This window comes from Protopterus annectens, chromosome 4.part0, assembly GCF_019279795.1.
Source record: "Protopterus annectens isolate FY-2018-M chromosome 4.part0, PAN1.0, whole genome shotgun sequence".
In the NCBI taxonomy this organism is placed as follows: domain Eukaryota; kingdom Metazoa; phylum Chordata; order Ceratodontiformes; family Protopteridae; genus Protopterus; species Protopterus annectens.
The window spans coordinates 239,535,307-239,558,610 of NC_056733.1; the positions used below are offsets into that span (position 1 = coordinate 239,535,307).

At 43.1% G+C, this 23,304-nt stretch overlaps 1 protein-coding gene across 1 annotated transcript in view; it reads right to left on the bottom strand.

Annotated features, from left to right (window-relative positions):
• Nucleotides 1-210: 210 nt before the first annotated feature.
• Nucleotides 211-23,304, bottom strand: part of CSNK1D (casein kinase 1 delta) — a 946,953-nt gene continuing 923,859 nt past the window's right edge. Inside the window, exon 9 of the mRNA XM_044068234.1 lies at nt 211-3,556. Within this exon, the coding sequence (XP_043924169.1) occupies nt 3,506-3,556 (51 nt within the window). The 3' untranslated portion in view covers nt 211-3,505. The remainder of the gene's footprint in view (nt 3,557-23,304) is intronic.

Consider the following 23,304-nt stretch of genomic DNA (forward strand, 5'->3'; position numbering starts at 1 on the left):
CAAAGGTTACTGTAGAAAAGTACATGAAATAGCAGCAACGCTGTGAAATCCAGACAAATCAAGACTCAAATTAGCATAGAATAATCAAAGCCCTGACCAGTGGCCTACTATAGTACAGCTTCTAAGAACACGCTTTGGATTTACTTAATACAAGCTATACACACACACATCCAAGGGCTCTTCTAGGGTGACACAAGAGAACCATAACAGTACAAGTCATTATGAATTTATTTACACAACTGTTAAGGTACACAAATACAGTGGCAATACAAACATACTCAACATTTTACAGTGGCATTAATAACACATACACAGGTTTAAACAGATGCTTAATTTTATCATTGTGTGTTCTTTCTGTCAGTTAGGTACATATCTAACTTGAGGATGGGAAGTGGGAGAGAAAAAAATCAGGAATCCATTATAGCAAGTAATGCTTCCATCTTCTAGGCATCAGAAAGACTGGTACCTAAAATACAGCCTGCATCAACAAAAGACTGACTTCACGTTTTAAAACACCCTGAGAGCTTAAGAACTGCAGCAATGTGGTTGGCAATGTGGAGGAAGGAGTTCTAGGCCATGCCGTTGCCATAAAATAGACAGCACACAGAATAGCTGCTGCATGCCTGTTGTAATTATGACAAAAAGTACTGACAACTTTCCAAAAAGATTTACACAAATCATGGACACAATTAAAACTATTTTCCTTGACTTAAACTGAGCTAAGAACAACAATGAGACAAGTGAATCTCCAGTAAAATCAAAGCAACACCCCCACCACATAGACATGAATTTTTAGCATGACAGTAAACTGCTGCCTCCCAATGCCTACTGGACAGGCATTACACAGCCAACCCTACTCAGGCACAGATTCTGTCCAAACGTAGTGCTGTTGATAAGTTAATTGCAACACATACTCCTTACTCTAGGAAAAGCATGACAAATGTGACCAAATTCCTGACCCTTCTAGAACAGATACGCACATCAGTATGTTTGAAAACAGCTCTAACAGAATATTTAGCTACCTTTACAAATTATGTGCTATGGAAAGTTATCCCAAGCCCAATAAACTGATCCTTCAACAGTGAGAGAAATACATGAGTGCAAACGCATACAAACACACTCTGTGGCTACTTTGTGACTATTGGTTTTAGAATGGCAATAAACTACTGTCCAAGAAACAGCAACCCAATGCATACCCTTATGCACACAAACACCCCCAAGCAAGTTAAAAAATGTGAGGTGCTATCACATCATTACCTTGCAACACAAGAGTACAAGTAGTAGGTGCATACTATGCCAGTATAAGTTTGTGTTACTGCACGAGAGACACAGTAAGGCAAAGCAGAGATGTTTCAGAACAGGTTGCTGTCACCAACAAAAACAGCTGAGCAGCTGCAAAGGGGACACAGCCTGTATGAACTTTGGCTTTTCCGTTAACACCCTCACTTTGGTACAGGTTATTGGGAATTTCTGAAAAGGCTGTGGAAAACCACTCTCCATACCATAACTTGAGTCTCTGTGGAACTCTGGGAAACTATCTCTGCCTCAATGCATGCTGTAGCATACCACTTGCTGGGCATAATTACAAGCATCTTATTTAACAGTCTTAAAATGGACATGCTAATATGGACTTCAGAAAAAAGGAAGTGTGATCCTGTAAGCTGAAGGGAAAGGAACCCAATAACGTTTAGCAATGGCTGGTATGACACTACTATGCATCTAAATCATTATGAATACACCACCAGATATGGTAAAATCTACTCCTGTGTTAAACAGATATAGCATGAAGGAGAAGTCCAATTGGGTATGAGATGACTTGCTCAAATCTGCTACTTATTTACATCTATTCTTCTGTGACTGCTGAGAAATTGCTTGCAGAGGGGACAACTAGAGCAGTGTGTGCATGTGTGCATGCAATTACAGTGCAAATCAAGTTGCAGAGCTAGAAACTGTTTTACATGTATATACACAACAAAGGCATGCATACACATGCATACATACACACCCTATTTGTCCCACAGTTATCATGCTAAGAATGTTCAATGACTTCCCTTCAGGACAAAAGTTGCATTACATTGGGATACAGATATCAGCCACTCTCTTACACTGCCTGTTCATAAAGCAGCATTCAGTTTACAATGTTTTTGGCAATGCTTTTTGCAGGTTCACTAAGGTGGAAAGAACACATTTCCACATTTATTAAAGCAAATGGAAGTAAGCAACCCCACCCTCAACCCATAAACACTCCACTATCAACTACCTCAATGATCTGAGAAAATGTGAAATATTGCTTTGGCCACAAGGTAGAATTCATCCACACTTACATATACAAGACCTCAGAAGATATCTAGCAAAAAGAACCCAGACACAGGAAAATAGCTGATGTACATATATCACCCAGAAACACTGAGTCAAATTAAAAAAAATATATACACACATATAACAATAAAACTAAATAAAATAGTGTTTTAAAGAGCCCTTCAATTTTACAATGTGATGCTTTCTGTAGCTGGTAGGGATTTTGAAATACTGCACCAGCAGTTTAGTTTGGTCTCTGATACCAGTACGGTTTCAACAGTTTATACTGGTTTCTGCACATCATTCAATGGTAAGTGAGGGCTGGGAAGTCGCAGTAAATAGTTGGCCATTCAATGTTTAAGTGGAAGAATAAAAGTAATACAAAAATTAAACTGTGCTATAAATAAGCAAAACAATATGTTCCAGAATGACTACATAAAAATCTTCAACAATTTAAATAAAAGAAATTGTTTTAAAGTTGTATGAATACTTTTTTTTTGACAATCCATTATATGAACACTCCATGTCACCTTGGTTCTGCAAGAGCTTTCAAGTTACTTGTGCAGCTTTTTTTGACAATCCATTATATGAATACTCCATGTCACCTTGGTTCTGCAAGAACTTTCAAGTTACTTGTGCAGCCTGTTTTTCCTTTAGATTTTATATATACATATGTATATACTTAAATGTGTGTATATATATATATATATATATATATATATATATATATATATATATAGAGAGAGAGAGAGAGAGATTTTTTTGTAAGTGGACAATAAAAGCAGGACACAGACACTACCTTTCTACAAAGAACTGAGGCAATAAATTCAGCACAATACAAAAACTGTAAAGTTGAAAGTCTATAGTTACAGTAGAATAATAAAATGTGAAAGGTTGCCACGTGCGGAGGGAGAACTAAAATGGCTATTCTTTATGCTTGTTGACAAGCGTAGTAAACAGTACATTTTCTTGGTCAAGTTCAGCTCTCCAAAGCAGACTCCAAATACGACATACACATTTCTGACCGGTTCTCTCTGACTACGATGACCGCTTTTATTTTTCCTGGGATTGTGCATATTTGCTCTGTAAATGTATGCAGAGCTCATGTGTACATCTTCCTTTTCACTTGGGGAACATCTGCTAGAAGAAGCCTTTGGTAACATAGTATTTGCCATGCACAATCTACCCTCCACAGCAAAAAAAATGTTCATCGCTGTACAGTAGACTGGAAAGCAGATGACGTGAGTCGAGCTGGAATCTGTTGAGACAGAAAACATACACTTCAGTTTTTTTTTCAAAAGGAATACAACTTTCTGGATTGCTGTTGTAACAAAAGCTTTCATAGTACAGTAGCAAAATGTTATGATGCACAGTATTTTACGAGTGCCTGCCTATGCCATGAGGTAGATTTACTGAACTACGTAACTGTCTGGAACAACTAGAAAACAAGACACTCATACAGATGTGAAGAGATTTACAACTTGACTTGATAAAGTGGAATGAGGCATATCTTAATACTTTTGGGGCAATTTAACTTTATATAGTTTGTGTGCATATGTACCTGGGGTTCTTAATATTCATCTGTGTTTTCTCTGAAATAATGTCTCTACGGAAAGTGAAAGCATGACTGATGAGAGGGGAGAGAATGTTCTGAATGAAGACTATTTTCATTCTGCAGTCTGAAATTGACTGTGGTGGTTGTGTTTTTGTACTGCATATTTTAATTTATTGGTGCGCAAGCCTAACAAATGGTAGCAGAGGATAACTGCACCATTAGGATGTCTTAGTTTTGTGAAAAAATACAGTTGTGTAAAATCTTCCCATAACAGTAGATATCCTCCTCCTCACTGTTGCACTATTCTTTACAATAGAAATCCTCTGCCTACGGCAGCCTGAGCCCGACGTCCGGCCAGTATACCAAAGCCTTTAGGTTGTAATGGGTACACTGTTATGTATGTTCCCCGCACATAGCACTGGGCATAAAGGTGATGTCTGAACGCACCATCCTCAGAACGGAGAAAAGCCCCAGTAGGAGTGACAATCTAAGAATACTATTAGGTAACTACATCCAGAAGGAAAAAGGATCAGGGGGGGAGAAGGGAGTGAATATTGCAACAGTGAAAAGGAGGACATCTACTATTATCAGATTTTACACAACTGTACTGTCCTTCCATATCACTGTTGCAGTACTCTTTACAATAGTGAGTACAACAGCTCAGGAAGAATATCGAGAGGAGGAAGGCCAGGAGAGCCCTCAAGAAAGCCATGAAGAATGGCCCTAGCAAAACCAACTCTAGCCCTAGAAATCACATCCAACTTATAGCGCTTGGTAAAATTATGCACCAAGTACAGGTAGCTGCCTCAAAAACAGAATTAGTATCCAAACCCTTGAAAAAAGCACCAGAAGATGCGACAGCCTATTAGAATGAGCCTTAGCAGAAGGAAGGCAGGCCCTTCCCATGAAAGGAACAACAAAAAGAAATGGCTTTATATATCCAAGAAGAAATTGCTTGCTTGGAAACGGCCAGATCTAGTAAGTAAGGAAACAAAAAGCTGTTCAGATTTACAAACGGCTTTAGTTTTACCCAAATATCAGACTGTCTTATGCTATGCAAATCTAAGGTGTGAAGAACCTCCTCACTAGCAGATTGTGGAGATGGGAAAAAAGTAGGCAAATGAATAGACTGATTAAGAGACAACTCATTAACCACCTTGGGCATAAAGGATTTGTACAAAGAGACTTCCTGTTCTTATGAAAAACAAAAAAGGAGGGACAGCCATAAGGGCTTGCAGCTCAGATACCCATCTCGGAGAGGTAAGAGCCAAAACAACAGTCTTAGAATGCTGTACGGAAGCTGAAGCAGCAGTCTCAAAAGATCCTGAATCAACTTTTTCCAAAACAAAATTAAGGTCCCAGGAAGGAGGAACAGGCTTCCTGGGAGGCCTAACGCGAAGGACATCTTTAAGAAGTTGTTTGGCTAGAGGCCAAATGGGGAGTCAAAGGCAGACAAGCAGAAATGGCTGACAAGTGGGCTTTAACAGAATATGCCAACCCAGTATTGAGCAATTCACACAAATGAGAGAACCAAAGGAACAACCACAGTAAGTGGGATCCAGGTTATGAAAAAAGACACCAGAGAATCTCTTCAATTTGGACAAAAGATTTTCTAGTGAGTTTCCTTGCAGGACCCGAAGCATGTCCTTAGAAAAAAGGTTTCTGAAGGGAATCAAAACCCTATCAACCACAATGTCAGTTGAAGAGTGGACAGGTGGGAATGGACGAGAGACCCCTGGCCTTGTGTGAGGAGGTCCACCCTGTGAGGTAACTTGCGAATATTGCCCTTGGCTAAATGCAGAAAAGAGGGAACCAATGCTGCCTGGGCCAAAAGGGAGTCACAAGCAAGATTATGGGGGCATTCTGTTCTACCTTGAACAGGGCCTTTGGAATGAGAGGAAAGTGAGGGACAGCATAAAGAAACATCCCCTTTCAAGAAAGAGAGACTGCATCCACCTTTCAGGCCTGAGGACATGGGACTCCGGTGCAAAAAAGAGGAAGTTGTCTGTTCATAGGGGAGACAGAGATCTACTTGAGGAGTACCTCCCTGGTGGACAATATCCAGAAACACATCCCTGTGGAGCATCCACTTGTGGGATTGTGTTATGGACCTGGCCAGAGAATCTGCCACTATCTTCTGATTTGAGAGAATATAAACTACCTGAAGGGTCACCTGATACTGGGTAGCTACATCCCAAACCTGAAGAGCTAGTCTGCACAGGAGATGAGACCTTGTCCCCCTTGCTTGCTGACATACCACATCATTGAGGTATTGTCAGAGAGAATTCTGCCGAGCCCTGGAAGGAAAAAAGAAAAGTCTGAAGAGCCAGAAGAAGGAACACTGAAGTGTTCTCTCCTTTGTCAATGACACCAAAGGCCCTGCACTTTCGGTGGACCGAAGGAGGCCCCCCCCATCACACATTCAAGGTATCTGTGAAGAGTTCCTGAGAGGGTAATGGAGGTTGAAAAGGAAACCCAGACCCCTGGACTGAGGGCAACTGATGAATCCACCACTGAAGCTCCAGCTTGAGACATGGAAGCAGGACCAGAAAACCTAACGATGAGAATGTTGATGCCAGAACTAACTTTAGCAACCACTGGAGCTTTCTAATATGAAGCTTGGCCAGAAGCATAGGAATGGTGGAAGCCATGTAACCCAGATCCCTGAGAAACTCTCTGGCTGTAACTGAAGCCCGAGAAAGAAGGGATTGAAAGCAAGCAATCAGTTAAAGCCTTAGTAGGAGACAGCAACGCCAGCATTAGAGAGTCTACACCCTAGAAAAACATGATCCTGAGGAGGAGTCAGGAATGATTTTTGGAAATTTACAAGAAACCACAGGTTTTGTAGGAGACAAACAGCAAAGTAAAGATGTTGAAGTAAAATGTCTGGAGAAAAGGCCTGACTGACAAGATAGTCAAGGTAACAAAATATCTGTACTCCTCTCAATCTGCAGAAAGCAATCACAGGAGCAAGGCATTTGCTGAAGGACCCTTGGGGCAGTAGAGAGGTCAAGGGGCAAAGCAGAGAACTGAAAATGCTAGGAAGCAACAGAGAAACGTAAACTTCCTGAAAGGGGGATGAATACTGACATGTAGATAAGCATCTTTGTGATCCAGGGGAATTAGAAAAGCCTGAGAAAGCAGAAGAAACGTTTGAAGGGATAACATCCAAAAAAAAGGAATCTTCACAAATGTATTTAGCTGAGAGAGAACAAGAATGGGTCTTAAGATGGCTTCTTTCCTAGGGACCAAGAACATTTTGGAATAAAACCCCTTCCCCTCTGAGGGGCTGGGACTTCTTAAATAGTTCCCTGAGCCAAAAGACCCTGAAGTACCTCTGGAAAAAACAGCAGTTGTTCCTGAGGAGGCTGAGAATGCCCACAAAGGGAGGAAGAAATTTCCAAACCATGCAATACCCCATGCAAATTATGGAAAGAATACTGGAATTTTGGGTGATTTTTAACCAAATAGGAAGAGACAGGAAAAAATGGAGAGAGCGAGAGAGGAATGTGACAGAGTAGAGCAGGGCAAGGATAGTCAGACAGCACCTGGTTTGTCTGGAAAAGAAGTCTTCTTTGCTGAAGGGGTTTGGGCAGCCTTTGCAGGAGGAGCCCTTCTACCACCCTTTTTGCCTTTTGGGGGAGTGAGAGACTGTCTACAAATAAAAGCAGGCTTGTTAGGGCAGTCTCTTTGAAATCTGGGAACAGGTGAAACTAGAATGTGTTTCAGATCCTGTAAACCTTTACTCTTTTCCAGAAGGGATTTAAACAACTCAGCAGCAGCAGCAGCACCAGTACCAAACAGATATTTATTATCCAGAGGAGCATCCATCAACTTAGACTTGATATCATCAAGAAAAGGTTGAAGCCAAAGCTAAGAAAACCTCCTCAATACATAGCCAAAGGTGGCAGCCCTAGATGAGCCATCAGCATACGTGTGATGCATGGCGCACCCATTGCAACCTAAAGGCTTTGGTATACTGGCCAAGGCAGCCCTAGGCAGTGGATCCAGACTGCAAAGGATACTGCAAGTGTGATATGGAAGGACATCTGGAAAATATGATGGGCATTCTGAGACATTAAACACTCAGACAGAGAAGCCCTAACAGACATCTTTTCACTTTCAACTTAACCCAAGAACACAGCTTTGGAAATGCTACAGAAGATATAAATCAAGACAGACAGGGAAAACTGGCAAACATCTGACAGTGTGACTAAGGGAAGAACCTGTGAAGTGTACGCAATGTCTGACGAGTTACACTACAGGCTACACTATTCCTCTCTCTTTTAACTTTTCCCGGTTAGGGGTCACCACAGCGGATCACCCTGTCCACTCACGATTGGCAGTGGAGTTTTACAATGTTGAGTTGCCAGCCCGGTGCCCAACCTTCCACGGAAGGCGCACACACGCACGCATTCACGCCTAGGGCCAATTTTAGCATGTCCAATCCACTTGCAGCATGTCTTTGGGGATGTGGGAAGAAACCCACACGAACACAGGCAGGACATGCAGACTCCACACAGAAGACATCCCAGCCAAAGATCGAACCGGACAGCTTCTTGCTGTGAGGTGACAACGCTAACTGCTGCACCACAGCGGCAGTCATCAGTAGAAACTACAGTTGTGTACCTACCATAAATGTAGATGTTAGAGTGTATTCATTGTTGCAGTCATTACTCTTGGGTTATCCTGCTGGCAGGCTACCCTCAGTCGGCCAGAATTCCAAAGTCTAGGTGCGGCATCGGTTGCTGTCGCCTACCTGACGTCAGTGTGCCAGGGGTATAAAAGATGCAGTCAAAGCCATTTTCTTCAGTTTTTCTTGCCCCCAGATGTCAGGTGCCCCAAATAGGTAGGCTGAAAAATATACAAAGAAATGCATGCACAAAATTAACATTTCCTTCATCTAAAAGCAAATACACCAAAAAGGTTGTATAGGATAGAGAAGTGCAGATAAGTCCCAGCAAAGAGAAGGGGGAATGGAGGGTGGATAACCTGGACTGCAACAGTGAATACACTCGAACATCTACATTTATGGTAGGTACACAAATGTACTATGTTCATCGTGTTTCACTGTTGCAGTCATTACTCTTGGGTAGAATCCCAAAGCTGAGGATGGGTGGCTGGGCTAAATAGGATTAGGAGAGGCTATGAGGCCCTGCAGAACTGCAGTGGCAAAGCCTGCTATGGACACAGAGTAGAGAGGCAAGTGGTACTGTTTTGTAAAGGTGTGCACTGAACTCCAAGTTGCAGCCTCTAAGATATCTTTGGTTGGTACTCCTCTGAGGAAGGCTGCTGAAGTGGCTGCTGCTCTGGTGGAATGAGGCCTAATGCCCTTAGGCACTGACTTGCCATGTTGAAAATAGCAGAAACGGATGCAATGGCCTATCCATTTAGAAATAGTCTGTTTTGAGATCGCCTTTCCTTGTGATCCTGCAGCATATGACACTAAAGGTTGCTCAGTCTTTCTGAAAGCTTTAGTTCTGTCCAAGTAGAAGCGCAACTGCCTTTATATGTCCAAAGAATGCAGAATTTTCTCACCCTTGTTCTGTGGATTTGGGTAAAAGGTAGGCAAGTGAATGGTTTGGTTGAGGGCCACACTGGACACCACCTTAGGCATAAATGTAGGGTTTGTCCTCAGAGAAACCCTGTCTGTACGAAAAATGATAAAAGGTTCCACAGCCATGAGTGCTTGTAACTCCGAGACTCGCCTTGCAGAGATTATTGCTAGGAGCAGAGCTGTTTTCCAGGATAAGAATTTTATATCTGCTGTTGATGCTGGCTCGAAAGGAGGCAGTGTGAGTTTTTCCAAAACATAATTGAGGTTCCAGGCCGGAGTTGGTGCTCCCCTTGGAGGCCTAATGTTTTTGGCCCCTCTGAGGTACTGCCTTATTAAAGGATGAGAAAAGATAGGTGGTTCCGTATTGTAATGTGCTGAAATGGCAGAGGCACGAATCTTAATTGATGAGAAAGAAAGGCCTTTGTTCAGCATCTCAGTTAGGTATTGTAACATCTGTGGAATATTTACTACAGACGTGTCAATGCCTTGTCCCTGGTTCCAAGCACAGAATCTCTTCCATTTTTCTGCATAAGATATTCTGGCACTGGGCAGGACCTCCTGGCCTCCAAGATAACATCCATAACAGCTTTTGAAAGAGGAGTGTTCTGAATGGCTACATTATCTGCCATGCTGCCAGATTTAAGGTCCTGAGTTGGCTGTGCAGGATCTGATTTTGTTGGGTCAGCAAATGAGAAGTTTGAGGCAATATCCATGCTGGACCTTGAGACAAGCTCTTTAGGATTGGGTACCAGTGCTGGCGTGGCCAGTCTGGTGCAATCAGTATCATTTTTGGCTTCTCTTGTCTGACCTTTAGGAGTACTCTGGGAAGGAGAGGCAGTGGGGGAAAAGCATATACTGTTAGATTTTTCCAGCTGAATGATAGGGCGTCCACTTTCCATGCTTGCTTGTGATAAATCCTTGTGCAAAATCTCTGCAACTGACAGTTGTGAGGGAAGGCAAATAGATCTATGTCTGGGCATCCCCATTTCCTTATTATCATGCTGAAGACTTGTGGATCCAGTTTCCATTTGTGGGGATCCATGAGGTTTCTGCTTAGTTCGTCTGCCAGAGTATTTGTTTTTCCTGGCAGGAATTGTGCTTGCAGGTGAACTTGAAAAGCCAATGCTGTGTCCCATAAGGTCACTGCTTGTTTGCAGAGGGGGTAGGAATGTGTACCTCCCTGCTTGTTTATGTACCACATAACCATAGTGTTGTCTGTCTTCATCAGTAACTGTCCTGGATGAAACAAGTCCATGAAAGCTGTTAGGGCATTTTGAACAGCTAGCATCTCTTTTTAATTGATGTGAAGATGCATCTGGTTTGCAGGCCATGTGCACGGAATACATTTTCCTGCCATATGGGCCCCCCAGGCATAATCTGATGCATCCGTTGTCAGTGTCTGTCTGGCTGTGGGTAAACTGAATGGCAGACCCTTGTTGTGGTGACAGGCTTCTGCCCACCATCGAAACTCCTGTTGTAGGCAGGGAATGAGTGAAATTACTGTCTCCAGGCTGTGGCAATGCTGAGTCCAAACACTTTTCAGATACCATTGTACTTTCCTCATATGCAGTCTGGCATATGGAATTAGTAGAATGTAGGATGCCATGAAACCCAAGGCCTGCAGGATTTTCCTTGCAGATAAGTGGGTTTTTGATGCCAATTTTTTGAAGTAAGTAGTCAGTTGTTTTTGCTTGTCTGGCATGAGATAAGCCATCTAGGCAGTTGCATTTAAGCTTGCACCCAGGAATATTATCTCTTGAGAGGGCACTAGTTTTGATTTCTTTTCGTTTACTGTGTACCCTAGGACAATTAGTAATCTTTTTACAAACGCCAGATGCTTTAGAAGAGTGTCTTTGTTCTCTGCTTGAATTAGGCAGTCGTCCAAGTAGGGATATATTTGAATTCCTTTTTGTCTGCAAAACGCAATTACTGGTGCCAGGCATTTTGTGAAGACGCTGGGCACAGTAGATAAGCCAAAGGGTAGTGCGGAGAATTGGTAATGCATTGAGCCAGCTATGAATCTGAGGTATCTTCTGCAAGATTGTCCGATTGGGACATGCAGGTATGCCTCTTTTAGGTCCAAAGTTACGAGCCAAGCCCTCTTGCCCAGCATGGGCTGTAGCTGCTGTAGAGTCAACATCTTGAATTTTGGAACTTCCAGAAACGTATTTAGTATAGACAGGTCAGAATTGGTCTCCAGGTTTTGTCCTTCTTGGGTACTAGGAAGGTTGTGATTTGTCTTCTCCGCTTTTGGAGGTAGGAGCACCCCATTGTTTAGGCCTGTATGAGCCTTGGGGCTGAGATCTGCCTCTGGGACGCCTGTATCTGCCTCTTTGTGGTCTGAGACTGGAAAGGACCAATTTTTAGAAGGCCAGTTCCTGCTAAACCTGGGTGGCTGTACTTGTAAAAAATCCTTGACTGTCTGCATGGATTTTTGCTTTATCCTCCATTTTTTTCAACACCTCTTCTGCTTTAGTATCAAACAAAGTATCATGCTGTAATGGTGCATCTAATAATTTTGCTTTAACATGATCAGGCAGATTCTGTTCCTTTAACCAAGCATGCCTTCTAATAATAGAACCTGTAACAGCGGCCCTGCAAGAGGCCTCCAGTGAATCATAACCACATTGCAAAGTATGCTTTCCCACTTGTTCAGTTACATGCAATAAATCCTGCAATTCCTTGTACTCTGAACATTCAGTATTTGTCAACATTTTCTGCTTAAGTAGTGACAGTAAATATTGCTGATATTTAAGCATATGAAACTGACAATTTAAAGCCCTGACAGCCAGGGTGGCAGAAGTGTAAACTTTTTTCCCCCATCTGTCTAGAGCCCTAGAATCCCTATCAGAGGGGACAGGGTTTTTTGCAGTGGAAGCTTTAACCCCTTTGAGACCCTGAGATATAGTTTCTGGGTCAGCAGCAGGGTTTTTATATAGGAATTTATGAGAATCCGGGACCCTGTAGTATCTATCTGGCTTAGCAGGTGCAGGGGGGTAAAGAGTCAAGGGACAGACCGGACTCTGAAAATACATCTACAATGTCTAGAACAGGTGGAATAGCAAGGGGTCTGTGCTGAGGAAGAAGCAGAAAGTCTCTGAGCCTTTTCTTAGATTCAGAATAATCTTGGCTCTCCCAGTGGAAATGCTCCCTCATAGTATGCAGCGTTTCCCCAAAAGAATAATCCTCAGGAGGAGAGGCTGAAGGAATGGATTCTTCAGCATCAGAATCCTCATAGGGAAGCATGGAGTAATCCTGTTCAGAAGAGGAATCAGAGAAATGGATACCCAATCAGAAGAATCATACTCTGTCTCTTGCCTAGACCTCTTATCAGGAGGTGGATGGGAGCCCCTGATCAAAGTAATTAGGTCTTCGGCCATTTTGAGCATCTGTTTTTTAGGCATGGAAGTCTGAGTAGGAGAATGCTGTACTTGTTTATTTGTCTTTAGAGCTGCTTTAGTCTGTCTTTAAAGCTGAAGATGGCTTAATATATAGTTGTGTAGGTCTGAAGACACCCTCAGAAGCCGATGCCTGCTCAGCGACTCCGGACCCATCTGAGGGAGTGATTTTCAAGTGTCCAATACCTTGGGTATCCAGTGGCCCAGTCGGCTCCATATGGGAGTCGGTAGCGGCCTGTGGCTCTGAGGTAGCGGACGCCAGGGGCTGCGAAAGCGCCTCACTGAGAACCGGTGTCTGGCCTAGTAGAGGCTTCGTAGTCTGTTTTGGACCTCGGATGCCTATTCTTGTCCTTGTGTTTTTTTGTAAACTTCGGTTGTTGGCTGTTCCGACAGCATTATATAATTAAATCTTGGGCCAAAGTAATGAAATGCAAAATCGAAAAGACGCTTGATAGTGCGTTGGTTAAATCTAGCACAAAAACAACAACTAGCAATATTGTGATCAGGGCCCTAGGCAAGGAATACAATAAGAGTGAAAATCCTTATGAGGTATTTGCTTCCCACAAGAAATATAATTGTTAACTTTTTCTGACATCGGTCTGGAGCAAGAAAAAAGTTTCCCCAATGGGGTACTTAGCTTTAATGAAGACTTTGGTTCTGAAATTCGGATTTGAAAATCTCAGGAGTTGGCCGACTGGCACTTGCGAACTGCTTTTGCTTCGGGCACCACGCGGCAAGAAAGACTGAAGAAAATGGCGTCGGCTGCATCTTTTATACCCCTGGCGCACTGACGTCAGGGAAGAGGCGACAGCAACCGACGCCGGACCTAGACTTTGGAATTCTGGCCGACTGTGGGTAGCCTGCCAGCAGGATAACCCAAGAGTAATGACTGCAACAGTGAAACATGAAGAACATCTAAATGCCCATCAAAAATTGTCAGTAGTACCTGACAGGGTAAACTACAGATTGCTCTGTGTTTGTGGTATGTCAAGCAGATGGAGACAAATTCCCCTGCAGAGTATGTGAGAAGTTAAGTTTAAAAATGGCAGCTTATACTGCTAAATTTAAGCAAAAATTCAAAATGTACGTGAAAATTTGACAGGGCTCTGCGTAATACACTGCCAGTCTTTACACTGCTGGGAGAGCAACTGTGCAACTATCCAGAAAAAAAAAAGAGCATGATTTTTACTGTATTAGTAGATATACAACAGGATCTTCCATGAAAGGCCCTTAATTGGCTTTGACTTCAATCAAAATTTGTCAAAAACATGGAAGATGCTATGCACACAGGTATGTATATGCCATGCCATAACATGTCCAAGACACAATGCACGCATCCCCTGAGCTTGCCAGTTTGTCCTCTTCTTGCCAATCAAGAAATAATGAATACCTGTCATCTATGTTATCGACAAGTACTATACAAGTATTTGCTTGACTTGCTTATCTGCATAATGAGGGAGGGAGGGAATTTCTGACCTAAGTATGTCCTTTGCAGAACCACTGAAAAAACATATCTGTTTTATCCTATAATAAAGATCTCCCTAGATGGGTCCTCTGGTTGGATGAATCTCATTCAGTAACCACAAGGATGGAAGGCGCTGAGAGATAAAAACTTGAGTCCTACACTATCATTTTTTCCAAATATTGTCCAGTTACCGGAGATTCAGTCAAAACAATACCTGTTGAAGGTGCTCACTGAAGATAAATGGTCATGGCACAGGTACATGCAAAGGAGGCATTCTTGACGTAAGCACTGCAGGCAGGCAGTCCCCTAAAGGTGACAGCTTTTTTTTTTTTTTTGGTAACTCATAACTCTACTGCTTTAACTGTGACAACACAATCAAGATAAACAGATAATTTTATCCCACCTACCCACACTATTGTGCCTACTACCCCTGAAAATTCAGTTTCTCCTGTCATCATCTTCAAGTCTTGGAATCCTTGGCAAAGCCCAATAATGCTTCTGTGAAACCAGATAACATGCCAGGCTACATTCCCAATGCTGCCAAGTTCGTACTCTCCAGCTTCTACTTACGCCATTCAGCCTCAACCTATCTGCCTTAGCCATATGGTTTGCACCTGATACCTGTGGAACCACCATTACGACTCTTCTACACAAGGGCGACCAATCAACAGACCCAGGTGATTACAGGTCCATCAGCCTCCCCAGCCTTATAAGCAAAGCCATAAAACATTTCATTGCAGACAAGCATGACAAAGAACAGACCCTCTTGGAAGTATCATGGAACTGGCCAGAACCAGAAGGAAAGTGTCCGATACTGGAACAGTGTCATCCCACTTAAAAGTAGATGAGCTGATGTTATAGCAGACCACAAAAGTGAAATGAGTGTATGCGAATTGGCATTCTGGCACCTGAAGAGCTGACCACAAGAGATTAGTGTGTAACAAATGGTCCTGCTCAAAACTAAGCATCCACATTAGATCCACTTTCATACCTCCTGTAAGGCTGCTAGAGAAGAGGGACTCAAGCCATCCGCCTCTGTTGAAGGAGCTTATCTTCAATAACCAGCACAGCAGAAAACAACCCGACTGGAAGGGAAGAACATAACATTCTTTAAGGTGGGGTATGAATGGAAACTGCACAGTATGAATGGCCTAAAGTATAGTTCATCAGAACAGTTTAAGGTTTGGAGGCAGCAGAAGAGGACTTTATCGCAGCATCATGCACACCTACTCCTGTAGAAGAAAACATGGTTTTATTTTTAAAAAACTTTGCATGTCTAGCTTTGACAGTGGACCATGTTTGACTTGGCTTACAAACAGCAACGGTTTATTAAACAAACAGCAGAACCCGACTGAGGACCTAGCCAAGACTTCTCTTTAACCAGACAATTCAACAAAGACTCTCCAAGAAGGCACAAAGCTGCTTTGTATGTTCAATGAAGTAGCCTCATTACAATTTGAGTGGGTTCCAATTCAGGCTCCAGATCTCAGCAACACATGCATTTATCATGACTACCAACACGAGTAATCTGCTTTTCACAGTCACATTATTAGATACACAAATCACAGAGGCAAAGGAGGACCAAAACCCAAAGTAACAAAACGAAAAAGGGTAGAAGTCCAAAGCAGGTAACAGAAGCCTCAGCAAGATATTGAACAGGCATGCCCTAACAGAAACGGATGGTGTAATCTGAATAGTAATATATTTCTCAAACTACAACAGAAAACAAATGACAAAAGAATGTCAACATATACTCAACTGACAAAATAAAAAGCAATTTATAAAGCTAAAGCTACATGTAGCCAGAGGTCATTAGACTCTGATCAGATGCATTGAGCAATAGGAAGAACCATGGAAAGAAGCAGGGTATTGTGGGAAGGGGGAGAGGAACAAAAGTAGTCTGGGAAATCTGTAGTCACCAAATGGAGCATGCACTACAAGCTAAACCATGAATGTTAATGATGATCAACACCAAAAATATTTTTTCTAATTCTGTCAGCAATTCTTCATACTTCTGTAACTATGCTGCATTTAACATATTTACTGTGGGCAGTTATTTACCTTTTTCGGATCATACCTCTACAAATTACGTGAAGCACAGTTGTGTTATCAACTGAACATTAACTGAAGGTATTCAAGTGTAGTCCATTGCTGTAGTCATGACTTGAGGGAAATTCTGTAGAAAGTTCTATCCTCCAGAGTTTCAAAGCAAATCCCGCAACTCAGGGACCATACATCTCCTGCCCTTCCTAGACGTCTTCACATCTTGGTATAAAGGCAGATGTAAATCAACCATCTTTTGCTCTTTCTTCCATGAAATATATTCTATGTGGGCTGATCCCACTGGATCAGAGGGTGGTTAGGCCAGTTTTTTCAAACATAAAAGTCAGACTTCACTGTGGCACAAATGTCCTCTTGGGAGGCTTTAGATGGAAGACACCCTTGAGAAAATGTTTTACTGTTCTCCTTGGACCTTTACAGTTTGCAGATCAAATACGTGTAAAAGCATTTTCTTAAGTATTGCAGAAAGTAGTTTTGTACCTACCATAAATGTAGATGTTCGAGTATAAACAATGCTGCAGTCATTACACTTGGGTTATCCTGCCATCAGGCGGTTCCCCAGTCAGCCTGAGTTCCAAAGTCTTGGTCCGGTGTCGGTTGCTGTCGCCTCCTCCCTGACGTCATTGCGACAGGGGTATACAAGATGCAGCAGACGCCATTTTCTTCAGTTTTTCTTGCCCCAGATGTCAGGTGCCCCCAAATAGGTAGGCAATTCAAATTTCTAGTAAAGTATACATAAGAAAAGCAAACAACTTTCAGTTACCAGCAAATACTCCCCATAGGTAGTAAAGGGTAGAAGACATAGGTATGTACCAACAAGTAAGAGGGAAAGGAGGGAGGGTAACCTGGACTGCAGCAGTGTTTACACTCGAACATCTACATTTATGGTAGGTACAAAACTGTACTATGTTAATCGTGTTACACTGCTGCAGTCATTACACTTGGGTGGAATCCCAAAGCTGAGGTAGGGTGGCTGGTTCTATAAGGCATTAGGGGTGGCTATAAGGCCCTGCAGCACAACAGTGGCGAAGCCAGCTCTGGATTTGGAGTATAAAGGCAAATGGTAATGTTTGGTGAAGGTATGCACGGAACTCCATGTTGCTGCTTCCAAAATATCCCTGGTAGATACTCCTCTGAGGTAGGCAGTTGAAGTGGCTGTTGCCCTGGTGGAGTGAGATCTAATGCTGCTAGGTACAGGTTTCCCATGGTGTATATAGCAGAAACTTATACAATGTCCTATCCATTCTGAAATAGTCTGTTTTGAAATGGCTTTTCCCTGTGCTCCTGCAGCATATGCTACCAATAATTGCTCAGATTTTCTGAAAGCTTTGGTTTTGTCCAAGTAGAAGCATAACTGCCTGTGAATGTCCAAAGAATGCAGTAGTCTCTCCCCTTTATTCTGTGGTTTTGGATAAAAAGTTGGCAAGTGAATAGTTTGGTGTAGAGCCACACTTGATACCACCTTTGGCATAAACATAGGGTTAGTTCTTAAAGACACTCTGTCCTGGTGGAAAATGAGGAAAGGTTCCACTGCCATTAGTGCCTGTAATTCTGAAACTCTTCATGCTGATGTTATTGCCAGTAGCAGAGCAGTTTTCCAAGAGATATATTTTAATTCTGCTGTGTTAGCTGGCTCAAAAGGAGGTAAAGTAAATTTTTCCAAAACAAAGTTGAGGTCCCAAGTTGGAGGAGGTGCTCTACGGGGCGGTCTTATGTTTTTAGCCCCTCTGAGGTACTGTTTTAGCAAAGGGTTAGAGAAAATTGGTGGATCCGTGTTGTAATGAGCAGAAATGGCAGAGGCGTGGATCTTGATGGATGAAAAGGAGAAGACCTTGTCCAGCATCTCAGTTAAATATTGTAGTATCTCAGGAATGTTTGGGACAAGAGTCAAGGCTGTGAGCCTGGTTCCAAGCACAGAACCTCTTCCATTTATCCGAATAGGCTTTCCTGGTACTAGGCCTTCTGCCCTCCAGAATGACATCCATAACAGCTTTGGAGAGAGGCATTGCTTGCTTGACTAAGGAATTTTCCATGCAGCTAGGTTTAAGGTCTTTAGCTGGCTGTGAAGCATCTGATTGTTGTGCTGAGTCAGCAGATGTGGGATTTGTGGCAAAATCCAGGGTGGTTCTTGTGTTAAGTTCTTTAAGATTGGGTACCAGTGCTGGAGTGGCCAGTCTGGTGCAATCAGGATCATCTTTGGCTCTTCTTGCCTGGCTTTTATGAGTACCTTTGGAAGGAGAGGTAGAGGGAGTCAGAGGCAGCCTGTGGTTCTGCAGAAGTGGTCGTCAGGGGCTGCGAAGACGCCTTGCTGAAAACCGGAGAACCGGCGACCGGCCTAGAAGAGGCCTCGTCGTCAGTTTTGGGCCTCGGATGCTTGTCCTTGTCTTTGCGCTTTTTATGTATTCCGGTCGTCGGAAGTTCCGATGGCATGGTGTAATTGAATTTTCTGCCAAAATAATGTCGGGCAAAATCAAACCGACGTTTAATAGTGCGCTTGTTAAACCTAGCACAAAACCGACAACCAGTGACATTGTGATCTGGGCCTAGGCATGGGATACAATAGGAATGGAAATCCTTATGAGGTATTTGCTTCCCACAAGAAATACAGTTATTAACTTTTACTGACATCGGTCTGAGACAAGAAAAAGTTTCCCCAAAGGGGTACTTAGCTTTGTAGAAGACTTCGGTTCTGGATTCGGAATGAAAATCTCAGGAGTCGGCCAATGGCACTTGCGAACTGCTTTTGCTTCGGGCACCGCGCGGCAAGAAAGACTGAAGAAAATGGTGTCGGCTGCATCTTCTATACCCCAGTCACACTGATGTCAGGGAGGAGGCGACAGCAACCGACGCCGGACCAAGACTTTGGAACTCAGGCCGACTGGGGAACCGCCTGACGGCAGGATAACCCAAGTATAATGACTGCAGCAGTGTAACACAATGAACATCCATTGGTATGTCTTCTTTTGTAGGTATTACATCTTTTCCTTTTGGAACCACACCATATTTGTGCTTATAACCATTTTCCACATCTTTAGTGTCATCCTGCATAATTTGTAGGAGTACCTGATTTGTTGATGTATCACTTGATCTTGGTGCCGTCTATAACTACTCTAAGGATGCATAGGACCCACTAACTGGAATTTCCACTCTGTCTTGGACCAGGTGTCTTGTACTTTCAAGCCCTATGAATATGCCTCCCAGGTCAGGTTTAACACATCTGAAGACAGAGATTGTTTGCAGTGTTGGGGGGCAGGAGGTCATGCCGTTGTTCCCAGATAGCTATGACTTGCCAGCTCACTTCCACTTTCAGGCAGGATAAGGTGGGCAGGGGGAGTGGACTGTCTTCTACTGGCTTGGAGGGCTGACTGTTCCTGAGATACCAATGGATTCTCCTCATATGCATGCAGGCTAGAAGGAACATTAGGATGGTGGCAGTCGTGTGGTCTTGAATAATGAGGACTTGCCTATTCATCCATTGGAATTTCTGAGCCTGCTGAAGAAGGATGTTGAGCATCAGCATTTCCTCCTGAGGGACGAGGAGCCTGTAAAGTCTGGTGTCAATAAAAGCCTCTGGAAGACAGTTCCTTGAGAGGGTGTTAGATTTAACTTCTGCAAAAGACAAGTAGTCACAAAAGTGCGTCTTTTTGTTTAGTCAACACCAACGTGACAGCCTCATTAAGGAATACCATTAGGGTTAGGTGACTTCTAGATGCTGGGCAGAGGAACTGTAGGAGTATTACCTCATTACTGGTGTTATCCAACTCTTCTGGCTTAGAATGCGGCTTTAAAAAAAAAAAAAGGGTTCCGAGATAATGGTTTTCGGACATTATACATGATCTTCCAGTAAACAGGATTAGATGATTTTTTTTTTATATTTAAAAGTACAAAGATAGTTTCTTCTCTTGCTTGCAGCTAGATTTAGAGTTCTGAGTTGGCTGTGCAGGATCTGATTGTTTTGTTGGATCAGTAAATGAGGAATTTGAGGCAATGTCCAGGCAGGGCCTTGGGACAAGCTCCTTAGGATTGGGTACCAGTGTTGGCATGGCCAATCCAGGGCAATCAGTATCATTTGTGGCTTCTCTTGTCTGACCTTTAGGAGTACCTTGGGGAGGAGAGGCAGTGGAGGAAAGGCATATACTGTAAGGTTGTTCCAGCTAAATGACGAGGCATCCACTTTCCATGCTTGTTTGTGATAAGTTCTTGTGCAGAATCCAGAATCTCTGAAGTTGGCAGTTGTGAGGGGAGTCAAAAAGATCTAGGTCTGGGCATCCTCATTTCGTTGTTATGCTGAAGATTTGTGGATCTAGTTTCTAATCGTGTGGGTCCATGAGGTTTCTGCTTAGTTCGTCTGCCAGAGCATTTGTTATTCCTGGCAGGAATTGTGCTTGCAGGTGTACTTGGTAGGTCAATGCTGTGTTCCACAAAATCATGGCTTGTCTGCAGAGGGGGTAGGAATGTGTGCCCCCCTGCTTGTTTATGTACCACATGACTGTAGTGTTGTCTGTCCTTATCAGCAGCTGTCCTGGATGCAGTAGGTCCTTGAAGGCTGCCAGGGCATTTTGTACAGCTAGCATCTCTTTTTGATTGATGTGTAGATGCCTTTGGCTAGGGGGCCATGTGCCCTGAATACATTTTTCTGCCATGTGGGCCCCCCAGGCATAATCTGATGCATCTGTTGTTAGTGTTTGCCTGGCTGTGGATAAAGTGAATGGCTGTCCCTTGTTGTGGTGACAGGCCTGTGCCCACCATCGAAACTCCTGTTGCAGGCAGGGAATGAGTGAAATTAATGATTCCAGGCTGTGGCGATGTTGAGTCCAAACACTTTTTAGGTACCATTGTAGTTTCCTCATATACAGTCTTGCATATGGAATTAGCAGAATGCAGGAGGCCATGTAGCCCAGAGCCTGCAGAATTTTTCTGAACGATAACTGGGTCTTTGTTGCCATGTTTTCGAAGTAAGAAGTCAGTTGCCTTTGGTTTGTCTGGCGTGAGATAAGCCATCTGGGTAGTTGTATTTAAGCTTGCATCAAGGAATATTATCTCTTGAGAGGGTACTAGTTTTGATTTCTTTTCGTTTACTGTGTACCCTAGGCAAATTAGTAATCTTTTTACAAACGCCAGATGTTTTAGTAGAATGTCTTTGGTCTCTGCTTGAATAAGGCAGTCGTCCAAGTAGGGATATATTTGAATTCCTCTTTGTCTGCAAAAAGCAATTACTGGTGCCAGGCATTTTGTGAAGACCCTGGGTGCAGTAGATGAGCCAAAGGGCAGTGCAGAGAATTGGTAGTGTATTGAGCCAGCTATGAATCTGAGGTATCTTCTGCAAGATTGTCTGACTGGGACATGCAGGTATGCCTCTTTTAGGTCCAAAGTTACAAGCCAAGCCTTCTTGCCCAGCATGGGCAGAAGCTGCTGCAGAGTCAACATTTTGAATTTCGGAACGTTCAGAAAAGTATTTAGAACAGACAGGTCCAGAATTGGTCTCCATGCTTTGTCCTTTCTTGGTACTATGAAAAGTCTTGAGTAAAATCCTTGTCCCTGCTCTTGTTGTGGCATTGGCTGAATAGCCCTCATGTCCATGAGAGATGGAACTTGGATTTGTGCCTCTGCCCATTGATTGTGTGGCAGGTCTGGCATACCTTTTGCCTTTGGAAGGGTGTGAAAGTGGAACCTGTAGCCCTGAGAGACTACGTTTAAAACCCATTTGCCCTGGGTGATCATGTGCCAATTTTGTGAAAAAAGTGCTAGCCTTCCCCCTAGGGGGGCTGCCAAAAGATAAATGCTTGGCATTGGCAGAGGGAAGTCATTGGGACTGTTTTCTATATGGCTGTGATTTGTCTTCTCCGCTTTTGGAGGTAGAAGCACCCCATTGTTTGGGCCTGTATGAGCCCTGGGGCTGTTGTCTGCCTCTAGGGTGTCTGTATCTGCCTCTTTGTGGCCTGTCTGACACAGGAAAGGACCAATTCTTAGAAGGCCAGTTCCTGCAAGAAATCCTTCACTGTCTGCATAGATTTAGCTTTATCCTCCATTTTCTTCAACACCTCTTCTGACTTAACACCAAAGTATCATGCTGTAATGGAGCATCCAATAATTTTGCTTTAACATGATCAGGCAGAGTCTGTTCCTTTAACCAAGCACGCCTTCTAATAACAGAACCTGTTACAGCGGCCCTGCAAGCGGCCTCCAGTGAATCATAACCACATTGCAAAGTATGTTTTCCTACTTGTTCAGTTGCATGCAATAAATCCTGCAATTCCTTGTTCTCAGAACATACAGAATTTGTCAACATTTTCTGTTTTAAGAGAGACATTAAATATTGCTGATATTTAAGCATATGAAACTGACAATTTAAAGCCCTTACAGCCAAAGTAGCAGAAGTGTAAACTTTTTTTCCCCATCTGTCCAGTGCCCTAGAATCTCTATCTGAGGGGACAGGGTTTTTTGCAGTAGCAGCCTTGACCCCTTTGGGACCCTGAGAAATAGTTTCTGGGTCAGCAGCAGGGTTTCTATATAGAAATTTATGAGAATCTGGAACCCTGTAGTATGTCTGGCTTAACAGGTGCAGGAGGTAGAGAGTCGGGAGACAGGCCGGACTCTGGAAATACATCTACAATGTCTAGAACAGGTGGAATAGCAAGAGGTCTGTGCTGAGGTAGTAAAAGGAGCCTTTTCTTAGAATCTGAATAATCTTGGCTCTCCCAGTGGAAATGCTCCCCCATGGTATGCAGGGTTTCCCCAAAAGAATAATCCTCAGGAGGAGAAGCTGAAGGAATGGATTCTTCAGCATCAGAATCCTCATAGGGAAGAATAGAGTATCCCTGTTCTGAAGAGGAGTCAGAGGAAATGGAAACCTAATCAGAGGAATCATATTCAGCGTCTTGCCTAGGCCTCTTATAAGGGAGGGGGGGGGATCCCTGATCAAAGTAATTAGGTCTTCGGCCATTTTGAGCATCTGTTTCTTTAGCATGGA